This window comes from Hippocampus zosterae, chromosome 4, assembly GCF_025434085.1.
Source record: "Hippocampus zosterae strain Florida chromosome 4, ASM2543408v3, whole genome shotgun sequence".
Taxonomy (NCBI): Eukaryota; Metazoa; Chordata; class Actinopteri; order Syngnathiformes; family Syngnathidae; genus Hippocampus; species Hippocampus zosterae.
In genome coordinates, this window is record NC_067454.1 from 21,753,118 (window position 1) to 21,771,302 (window position 18,185).

At 41.5% G+C, this 18,185-nt stretch overlaps 1 protein-coding gene across 17 annotated transcripts in view; it reads right to left on the minus strand.

The window, feature by feature from the left end:
• Window positions 1–497: 497 nt before the first annotated feature.
• Window positions 498–18,185, minus strand: part of neo1a (neogenin 1a) — a 172,544-nt gene continuing 154,856 nt past the window's right edge. For 2 of the 17 annotated variants that reach the window (XM_052063022.1, XM_052063017.1), the window contains exons 17-29: window positions 17,698–17,873; window positions 15,964–16,102; window positions 15,327–15,434; window positions 14,717–14,911; window positions 12,062–12,094; window positions 11,743–11,811; window positions 11,117–11,252; window positions 10,447–10,691; window positions 9,354–9,446; window positions 8,681–8,848; window positions 6,781–7,068; window positions 4,658–4,794; window positions 498–4,119 (exon numbers count right to left, since the gene is read on the minus strand). In XM_052063022.1, coding sequence (XP_051918982.1) covers window positions 3,967–4,119; window positions 4,658–4,794; window positions 6,781–7,068; window positions 8,681–8,848; window positions 9,354–9,446; window positions 10,447–10,691; window positions 11,117–11,252; window positions 11,743–11,811; window positions 12,062–12,094; window positions 14,717–14,911; window positions 15,327–15,434; window positions 15,964–16,102; window positions 17,698–17,873 — 1,940 coding nt within the window. In that variant the 3' untranslated portion in view covers window positions 498–3,966. Of the gene's footprint in view, window positions 4,247–4,657; window positions 4,795–6,780; window positions 7,069–8,680; window positions 8,849–9,353; window positions 9,447–10,446; window positions 10,692–11,116; window positions 11,253–11,742; window positions 11,812–12,061; window positions 12,095–14,716; window positions 14,912–15,326; window positions 15,435–15,963; window positions 16,103–17,697; window positions 17,931–18,185 lie in introns of all 17 variants that reach the window. The other 15 variants (XM_052063028.1, XM_052063019.1, XM_052063018.1 and 12 more) reach the window with 13 other exon arrangements.

The following is an 18,185-nucleotide window of genomic DNA, read 5'->3' on the forward strand; positions in this document are numbered from 1 at the left end:
AAACACATTCATGAAAACATCATTTGAATATATGGAAAATTGGCTGCATCACAGGGTTGATCACATTTAAATGTTACAATCAGGTTTTCAAGCTCAGCCATATTGATAATGTTTTATTCAAAGCTGCAATTCTTATCTTATCCTTACTTCTTTGTGTTTTAATGATGAAATCAGAAAGGTTACTGCCCTCATGCTTCTCATTTACATAATAGTTTGCAATACTGTATCAACTTGTTTCGATATGTATTTCTTGAAATCCAAATATTGTATTTACTTTATGCATACAAATAACTTTGTTTTCTCCCCATTTCAACCCCCAATCATTTTTACAATCTGTACTTTTGGATTGATATCTTTTTTTTCTTTTCTTAAATTTTTGTGATTTTGTTCCTCTAAAAGCATGTCAATCCCCTGTATTACTTGATATACAGTCGCAGACTTTTTCAGGAAATCTCTTGTACCATGCGGCATCTCAATTCAACCCAGGGGGCAATAACTTCTCGAGCACACAACTTTTTATTTGGAACATGATATCACAGATATTAATAAATCATTTCATAAAAGCGAATAATGCAGCCTCTGCATCGAAGGAACCCACCACATTTTGTCAGTTTACTTTTTTTTTTAAAGTCATTTATGAAATCTTTCTCAGAGAAATTCTTTTAAAAATTATTTTCTGTCCAGATTTGGGAAGGCGTAAATTTGTGGCCAGTGCTATAACAATTTCACATAATTTGTTGCCTGCGTTGCCTTCTTGGCTATTTATGATGAAATAAAACAATGTGAAACGTTTATTTTGTTAGTATTCATAAGAGGTTGTATACACCAATTTAAAAACAAAACAAAACATCAAAACAAAACACTCCCCCATGTTTTTCAACGTTTTCCTAAAAATCCACTGATTTTCAGTTTTCCTACAGAAAGCAAAGAAGATTCTGTACATGAACAAGCAACAACATAATTCCTCATCATGAGCTGCAAAGTCAATACTCGGCCTCTCAAATTCATATCATCTCTGGAGCAGGAAAAACAAACAACAACAACAACAACAACAAAAGAAATCAACAAAAAACAAGACCAGCTGCCTGCCGCTTTACCTCTAGGACTCTACATTACACAAACAGCATTTGATATTCAAAACACAAGATATGTAAGAAATTTTCTTTCCAAAAACTGTGAAAAAGTGCAATACAGGTTCAACGGGTAACAACTCAAAAGATTATTTCCCAAATGGAGTCTGAAATTTTACTTTTTGTTGTTTTTAATCATGCAAACCCAATTTCACTGAAATTGGGATCTTGTGTTAAACATAAATGGGAAAACGGAATACAATTATTTGCAAATCATGTTCAACCTACATTTAGTTGAATACAATACAAACACAGGATGTTTAATGTTCAAATTAATCATTCATTTAGATGGCTGCAACATGTTGCAAAAAAGCTGGGACAGGGTCATGTTTACCACTGTGGTACACCACCTTTTCTTTTAACAACATTCAAAGAACGTTTTGTAACTAAGGTCACCATTTGTTGAAGTTTTGGAGCTAGAATTCTTTCCCATTCTTGCTTGATGTACTGATTTCGATGTTCGGATGTCCTGGGTTTCCAATGTTGTATTTTATGCGTCAGAATGCGCCACACATTTTCGATGGGAGACAAGTCTGGACTGCAGGCAGGCCAGTCCAATACCCGCCATTCTTTTGGTACCAAGCTACGCTTTTGTAACACGTGCAAAATGTGGTTTGGCATTGTCTTGCTGAATTAAGCAGGGGTGTCCATGAAAAATAAATTTCTCGGATGGCAGCATATGTTTCTGTAAAATCTGTATGTACCTGTCAACACAAATGGTGCCTTCACAGATGTGTAAGTTACCCGTGCCATTGGCACTATCACAGATGCTGCTTTTTGAAATGTAGGACAGGGCGTCCACAATTTCCAAAGACAATTTGAAATAGGGACTCATCTGACCACAGAACACTTTTCCACTTTGCATCAGCGCATCTTCGATGAGGCAGAAAAGCGGGCAGTGTATCTGGGTGATAAATGGCTTTTGCCTTGCATTGTAGAGTTTTAAGTTGCACTTATGGATGTAGCCTCGAACGGTATTTAATGACATTGATTTTCTGAAATGTTCTGAGCCTATGTGGTGAGATCGTTTTTACATATGGATGTTGTTTTTTGATGCAGCACCACCTGAGTGATCGAAGGTCATGCGCTTGCAATGTTGGTTTTCAGCCTTGCCGTTGACATGCTGATTCCTCCAGATTTTCTAAACCTTTTGATGATAGTATGGACTATATATGATGACATCCCTAAATTCCTCGCAATTGTACATTGAGGATCATTGTCCTTAAAGTGTTTGACAATTTTTCTCTTGGAGTGGTTATCAAAGAGGTGTACTTTGCCCCATTTTTGCTTGTGACTGAGCAATTCTGTTTCTAGTTAGCCTGTTCACCTGTGGGATGATCCAAACAAGTGTTTGATGAGCATTCCTCAACTTTCTCTCTCTCTCTTTTTTGCCACTTGTTGCAGCTTTAAAAAGTCAAATGATGATGACAGTAAATGAAAACAGTTTAAGAGTTTAAACATTAAATATATTGTCTGTGTAATATATTCAATTAAATATGGGTTAAACATAATTTCTAAATCAATCTATTCTGTTTTTATTGATGTTTAACAACACCCCTATTTCAGTGGAATTCTGTTTGTACATTCTCCCTCGTAAAAAAAAAAAAAAAAAAAAACAAGCGACCAATTGTTAAAATCTCTTGCATTAAGAATGACATTCATGATAATGGTTATTTGTGAGAAACATCACAAAGGTTGAGATTAAAAATGACTACCATAAATTTCTTTGGGTAACAGGATGATGGGAAAGTAGACTTGACATCGGGTTTGTGAACACATTTTTTTTTCATACAAAAATGATGATGCACATAAACTCAGTGGGAGTCCCATTCTAAAGGCCAACATGTCTATGACATGTAATAGAAACACAATGTTGCACTTAAGGAAGGGGCACCAGAAAGTTGTGTTAACACCACAAAACATACACTCACAAACTTTTTTTTTTGTATAAAAGACAACTGGTCTGTTGTAGGTGATTGTTTGACTGCAATGTAAGGGTGTGTGCCAAGGAGGGAAGGACCTTGCGGGGGCAGCACCCTGAGTCTGAGTCACCTTTACCTCCCAACCTGCAAACACGGCGGTAAGGCTTTTAGAAGGGAGACCCCGCTGGAAAGAAAACTGCAAAATGTTAGAAGATAAAAACAACATATGTACATGTTTATAAGGATATGTACTGTATGTAAAAAATAAAGAATACAACAAGGTAGAAAACAATACAAAATCATGGTACAAGGTGATACGAACATACATGACTATATGTCGGAATAATGTTGACTTGTAAAGAGGGGGGATGTCCAATGTTCACTCCACTGAAACAGCCCAATAGATATACAAAAATGCACCCCCCCCCCAAAAAAAACAAAACAAAAAAACTAAACAGAAAACGGGAACGGTATGGACCAACATCAATACCAGCATGTTGTTGGACATTTGACATAGACGTGCATTGTCATGTGGCACCGAACAAACAAACAAAACATGTTTGTATTTTTGCTGAGGAAGTAAGATCACAATCATTTGAGTTCATTGTCTCCGAGAATGGTTCTTCATAAAAACATGAAGCGTCTCACTTTGCTTCCCACCAATGGTCATCTCCTTCCTGAGAGTGAGAAAGGTGAGGCGAAAAAAGTCCCTAGAAGTTTTTTTTCTTTTTTTTTCTTTGCAGGACGAAAAAAAGAGATCGTGAGGGTGTGTATGGGGGGGCACAGAAGTAATTTTCTGTCCATGGGCCACTTGCTCCCAAAGGATTCTTTTTTTTTTAAATTTACTTTCCTGTACCAATGCTTCATCTGTATAGTGTGTGTGCGTGCGCGCGCGTGTGTGTGTGCGCAGACGCTCATGGTGCTGTGGTGATGGCGTTGAGGTCCTTCATGAGGCCCTCCAAGTGGGCCATCTCCTCGGTCAGCTCGTCTGGTTCGTAGCTCTGAGGGAGAGGAACAGGGTTACTGCGAGGGGCGGGGGAGGGACAGGGAGGCAGGGAAGCAAGCACCTGGAGGAGGGGAGGGGAGGAAGAAGAGGCAGAGGAGGAGAGGGTCAGTCAGGGACCTTTCACAGAGGACATGGGGGCAGTCAAATGGGTGGGGTGAGGCGCGCTGGGGGATGATGGGTCAATGGGACTGATGCGTGGGAAGTTACATGACCAGAATGGAAGAGCAGATGAAAGCCAAGCATACCAGCAGAAGCAAAGAAGCAAAAAAAAAAAAATCATTCCGATGATGGGTTTTGTAATTATCAGCCATACAAAAAAGTACATGGATTGATAAAGTACAGCCAATAGAGGGTGAGAATGACGTTAAAGAAGAATAAAGAGAGAAAGAGGAAACAGAAAACGTGGTTAAAATTAAAGTACATCTGAAGCTAGTTATACACTCCAGTGTCCAAAGAAAACTAGACATGGATTTGGAAGGAAAGTGTGAAAGTTACATTTCTAGCACTTCCATGTTTGGTCACTAAAAATAATTCTGTATTGACCAGTGTGAGACTTGTCTGCAGTGTTACAGGCAGCCAGCGCAGGCCGCAATACTCACGCTATCTACATCCTCCAACATCTTGCTGGTCTCTGGGACGTCGGGGGCGTTGGGCACGTTGACCATCATTGGCGTTCGGGTCCTTCCTAGAGTTCCAATGGAGGCTGTTTTAACAACATGGGGGTGTGTGGGAGGCCCTGAATCAGGTGAAGACACCAAAGTGGGGAATTCATAAGCATCATGTTGTTCAGACAAAACTGCTCAACTCTGTGTCGAACATCCAGTGGCGGAGCGAGGTTGGGGCCAGGGATGGCTACTCACTGATCACCCTACACCGAGGGGAATATTTTGGATAGCTGTGACTTTGTCACAATTCACACTGTCACAATTCACAGGACTTTTAACTCATTCACTCCCAAAGACGTATTTAGATGTCTTTTCAGACGCCACACATTTAATCCCAGCTCCTCATTTTATATTGACTGTACTTGAAAAGGGTATGAAAGAGTCTGAAAAGATCCTTTTCAAGTACAGTCAATATAAAATGAGGAGCTGGGATTAAATGTGTGGCGTCTGAAAAGACATCTAAATACGTCTTTGGGAGTGAATGAGTTAAGTACAGGGTGGCCCACTTAAAAGTAGCCCGGATTTTTTTTTAAATTAAAATATTTTTTTAATTTTTTTCAAAACATGTATTTAATTACGTGAATGTTACAAGTGACCCAAGTCTTTCCAAAACCTGTTTTTCTTAACCAGGCTCTGAACACAACGTTTAGCCGGTGGTTTTGTTTGTGGGTACTCGCGAGTGAAGGCCTCTTGTGTTTTCTTAATTGATCTGGTTCGCACATAGCCTTCCACAATCACTATTCTCTGCTGCAAGGAAAACACCATTTTCTTGAGGTATGGTACGCACCCGGAGAAGGTAGGAGCACTACTGTTCGTGTGTAATTTAAAACAAATAAAAATTGGCTCAGCGCCAACGTGTATAACCGGAGCAGTTTTGGAACACTTCCAGCATCTCTTGTAACCTGTAAGTAATAAAAACAGGTTTTGGAAAGACTTGGGTCACTTGTAACATTCACGTAATTAAATACATGTTTTGAAAAAATTTTAAAAAATATTTTAATTTAAAAAAAAATCCGGGCTACTTTTAAGTGGGCCACCCTGTACTTATGTGAATTGTCCCCTCAAATATTATAACATCTAAAACCTTGCTTTCCTTGCACTGCTTATTTTCCTCTCCATTGTCTGCCATGACTGCTGGTGTTCCTGCTCTTGCCGTGCATCTCGTGCTTTTCAATTACGCATGGTCAATTGCACTGGAAACAAAAATTACAGTTCTGAATGTGGTTATTTTGTTGTCTTTTTCAAACCCTTTGTTGATGGGTTGCAATGGTGGGTCTTACACACATACACACATTGAAAATGTATTGTCAAAAATGAAATGCATTAAGTATTTTCTCCATATTTAAAATCGTATTGTTGTCATAGTCTGGGTAGGAAGTGTGTGGTCCTATGCGGCACCCAATAACACTGATGAAAAAGTGTGGCCTGCTCCAGCATTATAATCTGCCCATCCCTGAAGTAAACTGTGAGATTGTACACAAAAGCAAAGTGACTGCGAATAAATTGGCGCTATCTACTATATAAAACTTTGTAAAACATTCCTTGCTTGTATTATGAGTGTGTTGTGCCATGTTCTGGATATGTGTGCATTTTATTTCAGGAAACCTTAACCGTGAATGGTTTGATAAGCAATGACTACGCTCCTGCAAACGTCTGCTCTATGCAACGACTTAAAAAATAAAATTGCTTGTTTGATTGGCACCTTGGGAAGCAGAGTAACCTAGCGGTTAGCATGTGTGCCTCAGTTTTGAGGTTCTGGGTTTAAATCTCATTCCAGCGTACCAACGTGGAGTTTGCATGATAGACGGCACTATGAGAATGCCAGCAGGTGTTGCTCACCAGTCTGAGCTTGACTACGCTCCTGCAAACGTCTGCTCTATGCAACGACTTAAAAAATAAAATTGCTTGTTTGATTGGCACCTTGGGAAGCAGAGTAACCTAGCGGTTAGCATGTGTGCCTCAGTTTTGAGGTTCTGGGTTTAAATCTCATTCCAGCGTACCAACGTGGAGTTTGCATGATAGACGGCACTATGAGAATGCCAGCAGGTGTTGCTCACCAGTCTGAGCTAGCAGGGGGGTGCTGGGCAGTGCAGGCGACTCAAAGCAAGGATGACTTGCAGCTGCAATGGCAGGCACAGCAAAGCTCTTCAGAGGGTGAGCGTGGGCGTGCGGGTGGCCCGAGCGCATGGGCGGCAAGTTGCTGGTGTAGCAGGACTCTTCCTCTGTGGTGGTAGAGCCGTGGTAACTGCCCTCGGGGTCCGCCATGATCTCTGAGGGGCAGGAAGCCTGCGAGGAGGTGGCGGCAGGAGGAAGAGGTTCCGAACAAGGTGTATTCCTCACCGATTCTGGAGGACAGATGAGGATGGGAAAGAGACAGCAATGAAGAGGCCGTTTTGTCTCCTTTCAGCATTGCCTGTGTTCAGAATCTAAATGTGTTGAAGGGAGTTCAAATGTCCAGCCCTGGGGTCATTTTCGGCTCACTGTGCGTTTTCTATTGGTCTGTCGCCTAATGTAATCCAAAATTAAAAATATTGCCCGCATCTGGTGACAAGAAAAAAAATTACATTTATTAAAAGATAGAACACCTAGGCTGTATTTTCCACGTAGACCGTTTGGTCCGCTTTGAATGGACCGGGGTTCGTTTGCTACACAGGTCCCCTACCTTTTAAGCAGGTGTGAATAAAGTCAAGTCAAGTCAACAGTATAAACACAAACAAATCCTTGTGCAGATGGTACCGGACCGAGAACCACTTTTTGAGGTGGTCTTGGTACATTTCCAAACGAGCTCGGTGCGGTTCGCTACAGGTTTGAATACAAATGACTGCTGTACCAAATACAGGGTATGAGCGACTTTTTGGGCTTAACAAGCTGCCGTAGCACGCCTTCGTGGGAAACAGTAGCCCTGAGTGAATGTTGATCATACGTGATCCTTCATCTCGTTTAGCAATGCTGCCGCCAGCATGTTGTTGATCAAGGCATGAAGAGCACAAGCTCCTGCGGCTTACTGTCCGCATTCGCCGACGCTGATCCAAGATTTACAAAAATAGCATCGTAAAACATGCATTGAATGAACTACTCTTGGGCCTCCAAATTATTTTGCAGCTCTAATAACAGTACAATCATACAGCGCAAGAATGCACCATGTAGGAATTGCATGTTTTCCTCCATATCAGGGTGTGCTATCGGTGCCGCCAAGTCATTTCTATCCAGTGGAAGCATCACTCGTCGGACATGTGTTTACATAATATAGTTCACTTACAAAAAATACAGTGCAAATTCAAAGAAAACTTTTCTGTTATCATAAAATGGATTTTTGTTAGAAAACAGAGCATAACTTGGCTTCCCCCTTAAACCACAAGTGTACTCTTTGTCGCCATTCTGTCTACGACAATAATTTTTACAAATCACATCATATGAATTTCATAGGATGCGGCCTTGCAGTCAGTAAATGAGATGTTCCTAAATAAGCAAATCAGCATTTACAATGGACACAGTTCCTGCTAAAAGAAGCAGCTTGTATAAAACAATCGATAAGATAAATTTCACACATTTCATTTTCAATGATAGACCACAATTAATGGCCCCCAAAAAAAGGTACGCTAAAAGAGAAGCAGTAACAAAAATGCACATCTGGCTGCTCAAACCTGGCCATATGTTGCTTCCCACTACTGTCACTTCCCTTGGTCCAAATCATCTCCACTCTAAAAACCACTCATGTCGTACAGCAACAGATGGTGCTACAAGTCTAAACCCATTTAATTGCAACTTTGATGTCAGACTTCACTGAATTAAGTCTGCGGTAGGAACCAGTAATACAGGTGAAGTGGAGAACAATGGAAGTGGTGAAAAGAAGCGTATGAAGGTGGAAACATGCTTTTAGAGTTAAATGAGTGATCAAATGAGTGTTCTGTCCTCTTTTGCAATCCCTTCAAGGACCAGCATGGGGCAGTGTCTCACCTGTGGAGTCCACCCTGTCAAGATGGGAGATGGGGCTGCAGGCATGCGGGCGGAGGTGCCCGCTGCCTTGGTGGTAGAGGTAGCTGCGCGTGGGCGACGCCAGGCTGCCCATGTGATAATGGTGCTGATGGTTATCGAGGGAATGGATGGGATGAGCGCTAATTACAGCTGTGGATTCAAACGGACATGGAGGTTTATCATGAGAGAAGGCTACTGATGATGAATGGGGATGTACTCTACTCGCATACACAAACACACTCGCACACTTTCATACTCTGTCAGGAACAAAATTGTCAACAATAAATTAACCCTGGAGAACCCAAGAACCCTTTTCTTCTTTGGAAAATGATGAATTATACATTAAATGACTGCTATATGTTCAATGAACACCCAAATATATGTTTTTTCAAATATTCAATGCTTTAATTCTAATTTGTGATTAGGGCCAAATTTGACTCTTTGGGATTTAAGGGTAGCATTTGAGTAGCAGAATTTATAGGGGCTAAATTAGACCCCGTGGGTTCTCACGGCATAAGATGTCAGACATCCGCGGTGTTTCGATTTGTGCATTTTCTCAGGAGAGGTTTCAAAGAAACAGATCACAAACCGAAAACAATGACGAGCTCACTTATCAAACACACATTGAGGCACACCTATGGTCACACACACTTACGCTGAGGTGGCTGCGCATCAAAAGGCATCATCATTTTAGGCCTCATCCCCCGCCGGCCTGCAAGGGTTGACATGCTGTCCTCTGATTCATGGCCTAAAAAGTATGGCGGAAACCAGCCCATCAGAAAGAGCCGCTACTCTGCCCTTTTGGAGATCAAGCCATTCGAAACCATGGGACATTTCAAATATTTGTTTTAAATTTTGACCTCATTGTAAAAAGATATTGTAAGATAGTCATTTGATTAATTGAACACTTCTGGTGCAAGAACAGCAGTGACTGTTAAAATGGCGTGTATGAAAAGCATGCATATGATTGGCAAGATGATGAAGAAAAGCACCAAATAAATTCACCGGTAAAATGGAACGCAATCAATGCAGACCTCCGGAACATTTCTGTGAAACTGTGTAAACCTAATTGAACACGAGCTGTTTTTTGCTCCCAAGGAGCATAAAAAATATATGGGCTGTGAGTATCGCAGTATGCTGTCTGTAACTGTTGCTGCTTCATGTGCGTTAAACTACCAGCTGTTAGAGGGTTAATATTTATAAGATCCATCCTAATGTCTGTTAGCCTGTCTATGGTGTTTTAATATTCTGTGATCCTAACATACAGTAAGTTGTTTAATTCTCTTTCTTTATCGGGAACGGTTTGAGAGCGTGTCTTTCTTATATTTGCACGATGTTTCAAACAGCTCTCATTTCTTGACCGCAGAAAAGAACGGGCACTGAGGGATGCTTCAAAAGATACTGTATAATCAGGTTACGTGTATCAAAAGTTTGTGATAGGTCCCAAACTATAAAGAAAAAACCTATGGTCTCTTTATATCACAGATAGTCATCCATCACGGGTGGCTCTGGAATATACCTTTGGCGATAAACGTTGGTTCACCGTACTTTTTTAACTATGCCAGCACCGTACAAACAACACCTTCCGACTTTTCATGAAAAAAGACTCAAAACCCCCCTGGCATCCAAACAATAGTGGAGACAATCTCCAAGCTAAAACCCAGCAGCAAAAGCGTTTGACTCAAAAGCCCGAGTCACACTGCGTGACCATAACATTCAATGAACTGCGATTCTCCCCTCAGACTGACCACGGAAGGAGTTTCGCCTCTGTTGCAGGTGGGGGTTGCTCTCCATCCCGCTGTCAGCTGGAGTAATGTCTTGGGAGGTGCGGGGGATGGGTGTTTCGGTCATGACCGGGTTCGGCTCCGGGGACTTGTCCATTGGCTTTAGCTCCAGCCGCTCATGGTGGATCCAAAGATCGGGCGGTTTCAGGTCTTTGGAGTTGCCCTTGTACTTGTGCGAGCCGTTGGAGGACTTGGAGGCCGCCCGCTTCCTGTGTGACAAAAAGGCAGGGGAAATGGAGAAAACAACCTCACACTCAAGAAAGCCATCGGATCATGAAACTGTCTGCGGTCCGTGTAATGTGATCACCTGAATGTTACAAACAGCAGAGAACAGTCAAAAGTGTGGGCTGATATGATCAGAATCAAGCACAACATCGGCTACATAAGCCATTTCTTTTTTTAATTATTATTATTTTTTTACAATGATTGGTTGAGAATTACGACTGACTGGGAACCTTAACGGAAGTAGCAGACTTTTGTTATTACAATCCTTGTTGCCTCATAGGGACTACAATTGGTAAGAAAGAGGCTTAGCTGAGCGGAGAAAAGCAGCAAACTCATGATTCATTGATTGAAAGGCTTATGGACAAAAACAAAAGGATCATATGTTCGAGGTGTCATTTCTTTTGCTTACTTTTTCTGGTGTGAGGTGGTGCGCCGTGTGCACAGGAAGGCCCCCACAACCACCACGATGATGGTGAACGCTCCCACGGAGATGATGACAACGATGACCAGGATGTGATTTTCACTGTTTCCCATCCCCGATTTGCCTTGAAGGAGACCACTTATCACTTAACATGGCAACCGTAAAGGCAGTATACACGCTGAGTCCTGAATACATTCAAGAAACGATAATTGATTTATAAAACCAACAAGATTCAAAGGTCTCCAGATTCCTACCCAAGAGTGCCACTATTGGAGTTATTGTTTTTAAAAAGATTTGTTCCAATTATAGCAGTTACCACAGCATGGATGAAGCTAGGGGCCTCTAAGATGGCAAAAAGTGATGACAGTGGCCCAAGAAAATAGTACTACATTACCAATTAGTGGCTTTGAAGTGGTGGGTCCCAAAGCGCTTTTTTTTCCAGGCCCCCAAAACAGTCAATTCTGCACAACTGACCCAATTTCTGACCATCAACAAATCTGGTGTGATGGCCATTCCTAAATATGGCCACTTGTAAAACATCTTCAGTTTGCACGCCATTTGTATAGTGCACTTATCATTTGTGTTGGTGAAGCTGAAAATGTGGCAAATCTTACCAACTGCTGATCCAGGATCAAGGGGGAGTTGGTTGCCTGGAGGTCCAGGTTTCGATGGCAGATTTGAGGCTGTCAGTGGACACAAAGAGTGGCTTCATGAGGAAAAAATGTGCCTGACACAAAGTCTTTAAATTAACGAATGGCTTCTGGTCCTGTCATATCATACTGCGTATGGTAGGTCAATGGGCTATACTGTGATCAAAAACTTTCTCTGAGCAAAAGCCAAAGCTTATATACCAGCCCAGAAGTTGGAAATCTTTGGTGAGAAGAGCAGAGTCAGCATTGGTACACACAAAGATGAAGTGTAAGCGGAGTTTACCTTGGTCATTTGCCATTTTGTCAGAGGATTCAGCTTAAGAAGCACAGAAAGGGAGAAAAGAAAATGAAAAAAAAAACAGGTTAGCTCAAAAGAGTGGCAAGGGACAAGGAAACAGAGCAAGAGATGAAGCCTGTGAGGAGGCGGAGGCAGTAAAATTTGAAATTGAGTCAAGTAAAAAAACAAACAAAAAAACCCCCAGATGTGCATTACAGCAAAGGCAAGCGGAAAATTAAGTAAAACAAAGTTTCCAACAAATCGCGCAGACCTCTGATTTCAAACCCTGTCAAACTTGACGAGGCTTTCAATGAAAATGCTTACAGGCAAATTGTGAGACATACCCCTCATCTATGGTCAAGAGTAAACAAGAGAGTAAAGGCTTTGGGAATCAAAATCAGAAGAAATGTTTCTTCGCCACAGCAATAAAATAAATAAATGAAAAAATGAGGGATTATTTTAGTTTGAAAATACAAACTCACGGATCGAGCTCCAAATCTACAACGTTTTAATGAGATCAATCAGAACTAAACTTGTTTTAGTCACCGACAGAGAGGTATGCATTTAACAATACATGTACCACTATACTAAGAACTGCATGTTACAGCATATTAATGTTCGATTAAGCAGAAATCACGCCCCGCCCTTTCAGAGGAGTATTTACTGAGCTTCAGATAAGGGAAGGTATAAACAATGTCACCCTCATATTACAAATTCTATAAAGTGAAACTGGAGTGGCTACATCAAATAAAAAGGGCAATCAAACAGCAAGAACTGAGACAGACTAGATCGCGTAAAGGAGATCATCCACATTTAAGGTGAAATTGTCTTAAAAACTGCAGAGTCCTCTTGCTGTTGAGGCTTCGTTCATATTCACATACAGTTCTTTGTGTTCATCTTAGCAACAGAGGGGTTACCCCACAAGGGGCCTAAACTGAACTAAAGTGAGGCTCAGAGGGGATCGAGCCTTTTCTGTTGCTGGTCCCTCTCTCTGGAATGACCTCCCACTGAACATTCGGCAAGCCTCCTCGCTGCCCATCTTCAAAGCCCTCCTCAAAACTCACTTGCATTCTTTGGCATTCGACTCAGCATGACTTAGATTTGTTCTTGGTTTTACTGTTTGGTGCTCTCTACCGCCTTTATTACCGATTTGTCTTACTGTTTATTGTGAATGTTAAATTGCTCCATGTACAGCACTTTGTATGTAGCGATGGCTGTTTGAAAGTGCTCTATAAATACTGCTGACTTGACTTGACTTGACTTTTCATCTAGGGCCATTTATTCGAGCAATGTTCCACTGTCTCCATTGTTGTTGCTTTCTTACTTGTTCCACAATTAAAAATGACTTATGGAATTGGCCAGAAAATGCAGAGGAAACTCCACCCTGTGGTGTCCGAGCCAAAATCAACCAAAGCGACACCCACGACTTCGAGTGAAACTGCAGCTCATTTTTACAAAAATATGGGTGGGTTGTGCGAAAAATGGTCAACACACACAAAATTGGTTTACACAAAAATGTATGCCTATTTTTAATATTTGGAAAAACATTTTTGCCTCATCCTGAACTAATGTTTGGCCATGCTTGTGATTCTGCACAGACAACTGTTGCTGATGGCAACAAAGCTCGATTAAGACGATGCTTCAGATTTGTGGTCAAATTAGACTTGAAAGGGAGCAAAATTTGGTTTCATGTATTACTGCAGAGGGCGGCCCGGTAGCCCAGTGGTTAGCACGTCGACTTCACAGTGCAGAGGTACCGGGTTCGATTCCAGCTCCGGCCTCCCTGTGTGGAGTTTGCATGTTCTCCCCGGGCCTGCGTGGGCTTTCTCCGGGTGCTCCGGTTTCCTCCCACATTCCAAAAACATGCGTGGCAGGCTGATTGAACACTCTAAATTGTCCCTAGGTGTGAGTGTGAGCGTGGATGGTTGTTCGTCTCTGTGTGCCCTGTGATTGGCTGGCAACCGATTCAGGGTGTCCCCCGCCTACTGCCCGGAGACAGCTGGGATAGGCTCCAGCACCCCCCGCGACCCTAGTTAGGATCAAGCGGTTCGGAAGATGAATGAATGAATGAATGAATATTACTGCAGAGTGGAGCTGGTGAAGATTGGGAATATAAAATAAAAATCAGGCAAGCGAGACAGTCACGGCCGGATCCCTTATTGGATTTAATTTTGAGTTGTTCTTTTTTTAAATCAGTTGCTCATGCAGATGACAATGGATGGCTTGTACAAAAATGAATATAACCGTATTGTTGAAGTGAGAATTGTGTCCAATACATCAGTCTTGGCAAACATATCGCGAGCCGAAAGAAGCCTTTATGCTAACATCGTGCTCTAAGATACGCAACATGTTAATTACCGCTTCAGTTTTTTGTTAAGTGGTCTCGGGTCAATTGAAGCGAACTACATTATCTGTAATGTAAGCTATTATTATATGAGGGAGGTGGTTATTTGTCTTCATGGACTATTTGGAGGTACAGTATATTTACTCAAATTGGACGCATGTAGCCCAATGGAGTGTCCAATGAGTGTGATTAAGCAGAAATATAGCATCTCCATTTTGATACGATCTGACTCTTGTAAACATTTTATTTGCCATTCCCAATCAATGTGTGCTTTCAAATGCACCTCATATTTAGTCTGAATGTGGAGAAAAACTCACTCTTTGGGGTCCTAAACTGTACAGCCTCAGATGTTGGGCCCATGCCCTTTGAGTTTCGAGCCTCGATCTTGAAGTAGTATGTCGTGTCTAGAGTAAGGTCCTGGATCTGGTGAGTAAGGCGGTTGCCCACCACTGGTTCAACAACCCAGTCGTGGTCCTCAGCATTGACATCTGTGCTGTAGTAGATGATGTAGCCTAGAAAGGGGAGTGCAGGGAGGTCAATTATTTGGTGTGATGGCTTTACTGGCAGTACTGCTTTTCATGCAGAATAGTGGATGACTTCAGGCATTCCAAAAAAATATATATATATATACAGTATATATATAGTTGTTTTCTGAAACATATCTATAATTACAAGGCATTGTAAAATAGTTTTGCACAAACTTTTATAGGTCAAACTTTAAAACAAAAACAAAAATGAAATTATGGCAAAAATCTGATGAACTAGAAAAGAGTAGGGACATTTTTTAAAATCACCGCCCGAAAAACATTTTTTGGGGACACATAAATCCATATCTGATCAAAATTTGCTGTTGACCAGTGTAACATTTCAGACCGAAAGTGCGGTAAAAAAATGGGATAAGACCATGTGAATTTTTTCGAGACTCACCTGTGATCTTTCCATTTGCCTCAGAGGGAGGCTGCCAGTTGATGATGATGGTGCGAGGTTTGTTCTCTTTGCTCACCACTGTCACGTCTTTGGGGGAGGAACTAGGAACTAAGGAGGGAATTCACACAGGGCATTCACCACAATAAAAAATCAAAAAAGAACCCTCATATAAACAATACAATACATACTGATTTATATATATTGGTGCTCTTATATACACAAAGTATTCTCCCTGTCTAACTAATGTTGAAGTACTGCTTTGGCACCGTCTGTTGGCATCTTTGTGCCGAGGAGCTAGGCTGAAGTGAGTGGAGGATATTTATTTCGTCCATTGACCTGTCGTAGGTAAGTAGTAAAGTAGTGCTTTGGAACCCACAGTTAATAATTAACCCATATAGGAGGGGTGAGGGTGGGGGAGGGGGTTTCCCAATGATTCACAGGATTTCGCGACTCGTGGTCGGGTTCAGTCCCGATCCTCCATCCAAGTGAATTGTGGGAGGAACAATGTAATGGGGGGAAAAAGTGTCTATCATTTCATCGGCTTGCATCCGACTATGATAGAATCAATGATTTGCTCTGATACGTGAGTGGTTTATGTGTTTTGTCACATTTTGATGCATGTTTGCAGTGCTCCTACTGGTTTCAAAGGTGGTTCCCTGAGCTGTCATGCTCCATGTGCTGGTGCGTCGGCCTTTGGTCACCATAACGGAAAACTCATACAAGGTGTTGGGCTTCAGTCCTGTCACCACGTGGTTCAAGCTGGTTGTGTTGGCAATCTGTGCACGGGAGAATAAAACACATTTGTGTTCAAGTCTGACAGACTTCAGAACATTCCATCATTTTGGGCTTCGATGTCTAATATTTTTATTATGTTGTTTCCATATAATGTGATTCAATGGCTGCCAGTGTTATTACTTCATTCATTGCGAAAAGCTTTTGATTGTATGTGTTAGTTTCTGAAATTGCGATTATTACATGCAACATGTGGACGGGTGGTGCATAAACCGAAGAGGAAACCTGAATGTAAGGTTATGCACAGTGTGATTTTCTTGTAATTTTCAATTGAGAAAACAAGGATCCACATAGGTGATGTGCACGCTATCCAAGGTGGCATTATAGTTTCTGATGTCATTGCCAACAAATGATATTAGACATCAGAGGCCTAATAAGGCCGGGCGGTGTGTGTGAGCATTTTCACTTTAGCGGCATTAGCGTGGAGGGGTTTAAAGTGAGATTTTTTTTCACAGGGCCCCAACGAACCTTTTGCAGAACGTCACGTGACCAACCAGAAAACTGGCTGTGGGATTTCCTGTGTGTGCAGCAACAACACCGATGACTACGCACTGATAACATAGTTGTTTGAAGCCGAACATGCTTGAATATCGTTTTCTTGATCGCTGGTGTCTTCAGACAAAAGTTGAATATCTGTATGTCTGTTAATTCATATAGACAGTGGCCCCCGGCTGTTTGCAGGGGAATAGAACCGTGTCAGCCCACGAATAGCGATAATCAGTGAAAAACTGACGATCACTATAAACTCTTGAATAATTATCTATTATATAATTACATATACCGCCACTAGACATCCTCCATGAAAAACAGGGTTTGCAACAAAACAAAAAAACCCCAATATATACTGTATATACAGTATATATTAATTATATATAAATTACAATGAATGCATGAAAAAAACTGAAAAACTGAACCTGCAGCTGTTAAACTGTGACTAAGTGGGAGTCCACTGTATATGTTGTATGACATACTGTATGAGAATATGAACGAAGAACAAATATTGGATATAGTCACCTTTGGGAGCATTTGAAAACATCTTGTGAAAAACAAAAATTGTTGAATTCTTGAAGAAGGATTGACTGGACTCGCAAATGTGCAATTTACCTTATGTGAAGAGCAACAATTGATTGTGGCTGCTTTAATGGTGACAATATATTTAGCACAAATCTGTTACAGAGGCAAATGATCAGTTTGACCATTATTGAATTCAAAGAAGATCAACTCCATGGTGCTTGATGATTTCATTTTATGAAACGGCACCATCTATCCATCCGGATAAGGATGACCATGGCGTAGCAAAATCCGGCGGATTACAAGGAAAATCGGTCAAGATCCGCCCCTACTGCAGTGAAAAGTGTGATTTTCTGCATTGCATTAAATAGAGACGCTTTCTTAGAAAATTTCATTCTTCACTCTGCCGCTCTCACTTGGCTTCCGATTGGTCTCTCAACTAATCCCCGAATTCCTAGCTTGTCCCCTTGGGCTACTTGCCATTCACATTTTTGATAGTTCCTATGAAAAAGGCTGTGTTTAAAGAAACAGGTAATCGATATGCAGTATGTACTACTAAGACTCTTACCTTCATTTTAGTGTTGGCAGGGATGTTGGTCTTCCAGCGCACGGTGTAATAGCGGTTATCTGTGATCTTTTGATTCTTGGGCAGCGAGTTGTCCGCCCAGGTGACTTTGATAGTGTCGTGGCTCAGCACGGAGGCCTGAACACCCACAGGTGGCATCATGGGGGTGGGATCTGGTACTGGGGTGTATGGAGCATGGAAGAGTTCGTACAGGTCAACATCAGGGTCTATGGGGTCTGCCCATCAGGCAGTAAACCCACATGCAAGCGCATAAATTAAAATGAGCAAATTAAAACACAAAGAAATGCATGGGATGGTCATTGGGTGGGAGTCCAGACGGGATGCAGGGTAGGACGGACAGCCAGGAAAATAAGGTTATTAAGTTAAAAGCAAGAATGGAAAGGTGAAAGGCAAAACCAAACAGAAGCACAATGAACACAGGATTGGAAAGGGTGAAGAGAAAGAGAAAAGATTCGATTAGAAAAACAGAC